Source organism: Otolemur garnettii, unplaced genomic scaffold (assembly GCF_000181295.1).
Source record: "Otolemur garnettii isolate 467f Iridium unplaced genomic scaffold, OtoGar3 scaffold00011, whole genome shotgun sequence".
NCBI lineage: Eukaryota > Metazoa > Chordata > Mammalia > Primates > Galagidae > Otolemur > Otolemur garnettii.
Window position 1 is genome coordinate 8,424,996 of NW_003852406.1, and position 2,173 is coordinate 8,427,168.

General features: G+C 34.2%; 1 protein-coding gene across 1 annotated transcript in view; it reads right to left on the reverse strand.

Annotated features, from left to right (window-relative positions):
- NEDD4 (neural precursor cell expressed, developmentally down-regulated 4, E3 ubiquitin protein ligase) overlaps positions 1–2,173 on the reverse strand; it is a 75,657-nt gene that overhangs the window by 31,125 nt on the left and 42,359 nt on the right. The window contains exon 5 of the mRNA XM_012801790.2: positions 218–384. Coding sequence (XP_012657244.1) covers positions 218–384 — 167 coding nt within the window. The remainder of the gene's footprint in view (positions 1–217; positions 385–2,173) is intronic.

A 2,173-nucleotide genomic window follows, 5' to 3' on the forward strand; every position in this document is an offset into this window, starting at 1 on the left:
TGTTGTTTGGCAGGCCCGGGCCGGGTTCAAACCCACCAGCTCTGGTGTATGTGGCTGGCACCCTAGCAGCTAAGCTATAGGCACCGAGCCAAAAATCTTGGTATTCTTCCAGTTTACAGACCCCTATACTGTTATGAATCCATTTGAGAGCTGACTTCAAAATGCAAATTAGTCTACAAGTATCCAGATTACAAGTGTGAAAGCCAGCGGCACATACTGAGGGGTTGGTCTTTTCCACTGTGTTCTTCTAGATTCATGGTTTACGTAGTAGGTCCTTCCAAGGACATCCTGCCTCTCTTCCCATCCCGGAGGTAGAGGAGAAGGTTCTTGCTGCTGCTGCAAATGGCAGGCAGCATCTGGTTGGTCCAAAACAACCCAGCCAGGCTGAAAAACAGAACAGTAACAATGAAACTTATTTTTGATTTTTTAAAAAAACTCATAAATTATATATGAAAGGGAATTTTAAAGATTTCTTATATGCATTTCTAGAAATTATGCATAGACAGAATTAAAACATCATTAACTTTTTAGACCATAATAATACATTTTATGATACTAAAGGTGGTTTTGCAAAATAACCATTTAAATTTTGTTTGATATTGTTTTTACATTTTCCAAAACATACTCTGGTTTCTCTTCAGATCGCATAAATCTTTTGCCTTTTACATTTTCCAAAACAGTTTTAAAATCAATTTACTTTAAATTTTCACAAAAATATAAGTATTGTGAGGTGATGGATTTAATTAGCTTTACTGAATCATTCCACATTGTAAACATGTATCAAACATCACACCAGACCCCATGAATATTCAGATACAATTAATATTTGGCAATTAAAAATAAAGCTGAAAAAACATAACTAATAGAAAAAAAGGACAAAAAATCCCTTATATAAGCAAGAATGTGAAGTTGGAAAGCACTGAGGAATAGAGAAGCCTAGTTTCAAGTACTAGTGTAATTTGAGCTATTTTCTAAATTATTAGTAACTCAGGGAAGGACAGGGATGGTGTCACTACCCATCGTCTTCTCACAGAGAAAGCACCTGGCTTATGGTAGAAATCGATAACTATCTGAGACATGAAAAAAAATCATTAGATAAAGGTCACATACCTAGAGGCATGACAGGGAAGGGCAAATGATTCAGAAGAAAATTGCTACAGTGAACTCTCTCTCTGGTGATTGAAAAATCATTATGATTGTCTTGTTTGATTTTTCTCTTTCTGCTCTGGATCAAGTCATAAAATAGCCAAAGAAAGATTTTTTTTTAAAATGCACCAAAAGTTTGATTCCTCTGAGACTAGAAAGGGGCAAAATAAACACAAACCTTAGGGTATTTTAAGTAGGGAATTAACTGAAAAGGATAGCGAGAATTAATGCTGTTACACGAGAAACCCCTTAACAGAAAAGATAGTGGGTAAAAGATTCTTCTAAATAGCAATATGGTTAGGAAAGCATTAGAAACGGAAATAAACTGGTGAAGGAATTTTAAAATGTTCCTAAAGGGACACAAAGGAAGACCCAAATAAATGGAAAACGTAACATGATCTTGGCTAGGAAGGCTCAATCTCACAAAGGTATCAATTCTTCCCAAGTTAATTTATACATTTGCCAAGATTCCATTCAAACTACTTTATGGATTTTTAAAAAATAAAGAAACAAGCCAATTCTCAAGTTCAAACAGAGACACATGCAAGGAAGAATAACTAGTTTAATTCTAAAAAAGAGCAAGGAATAAAGATAAGCCCTACCCAATAAAACATACTACGAACGACCATAATTACTGTGTGGCATTGCTGCACGTATAGAGACAGCTCAACAGATCATAAAGCCCCCACTCAAGACTCAATTTATAGCAATTTATAATAGAGACAGTTTAAATCTATGGGAAAATAGGCAGATTACTTAGAAATGGGTATCCATTTGGAAAAAATTTAATCTGTCTTCTTACCTCATACTTTATACCAGGATAAATTGTAGATGGAGTAATATTTAAATGTTAAGAAGTAAAATAAGTATTAGAACTTTAGGAAATTTAAAAAATATATTTTAAGAATGGGAATCTGTTAATTATAACTCCATAAAAGAGAAGCTCCATAAATTTAACTATAAAACCCCTAAATCTGCACTTGGCCAAAGCTACTAAGTAAAATAATAAAGACAAATGAGGAACCGG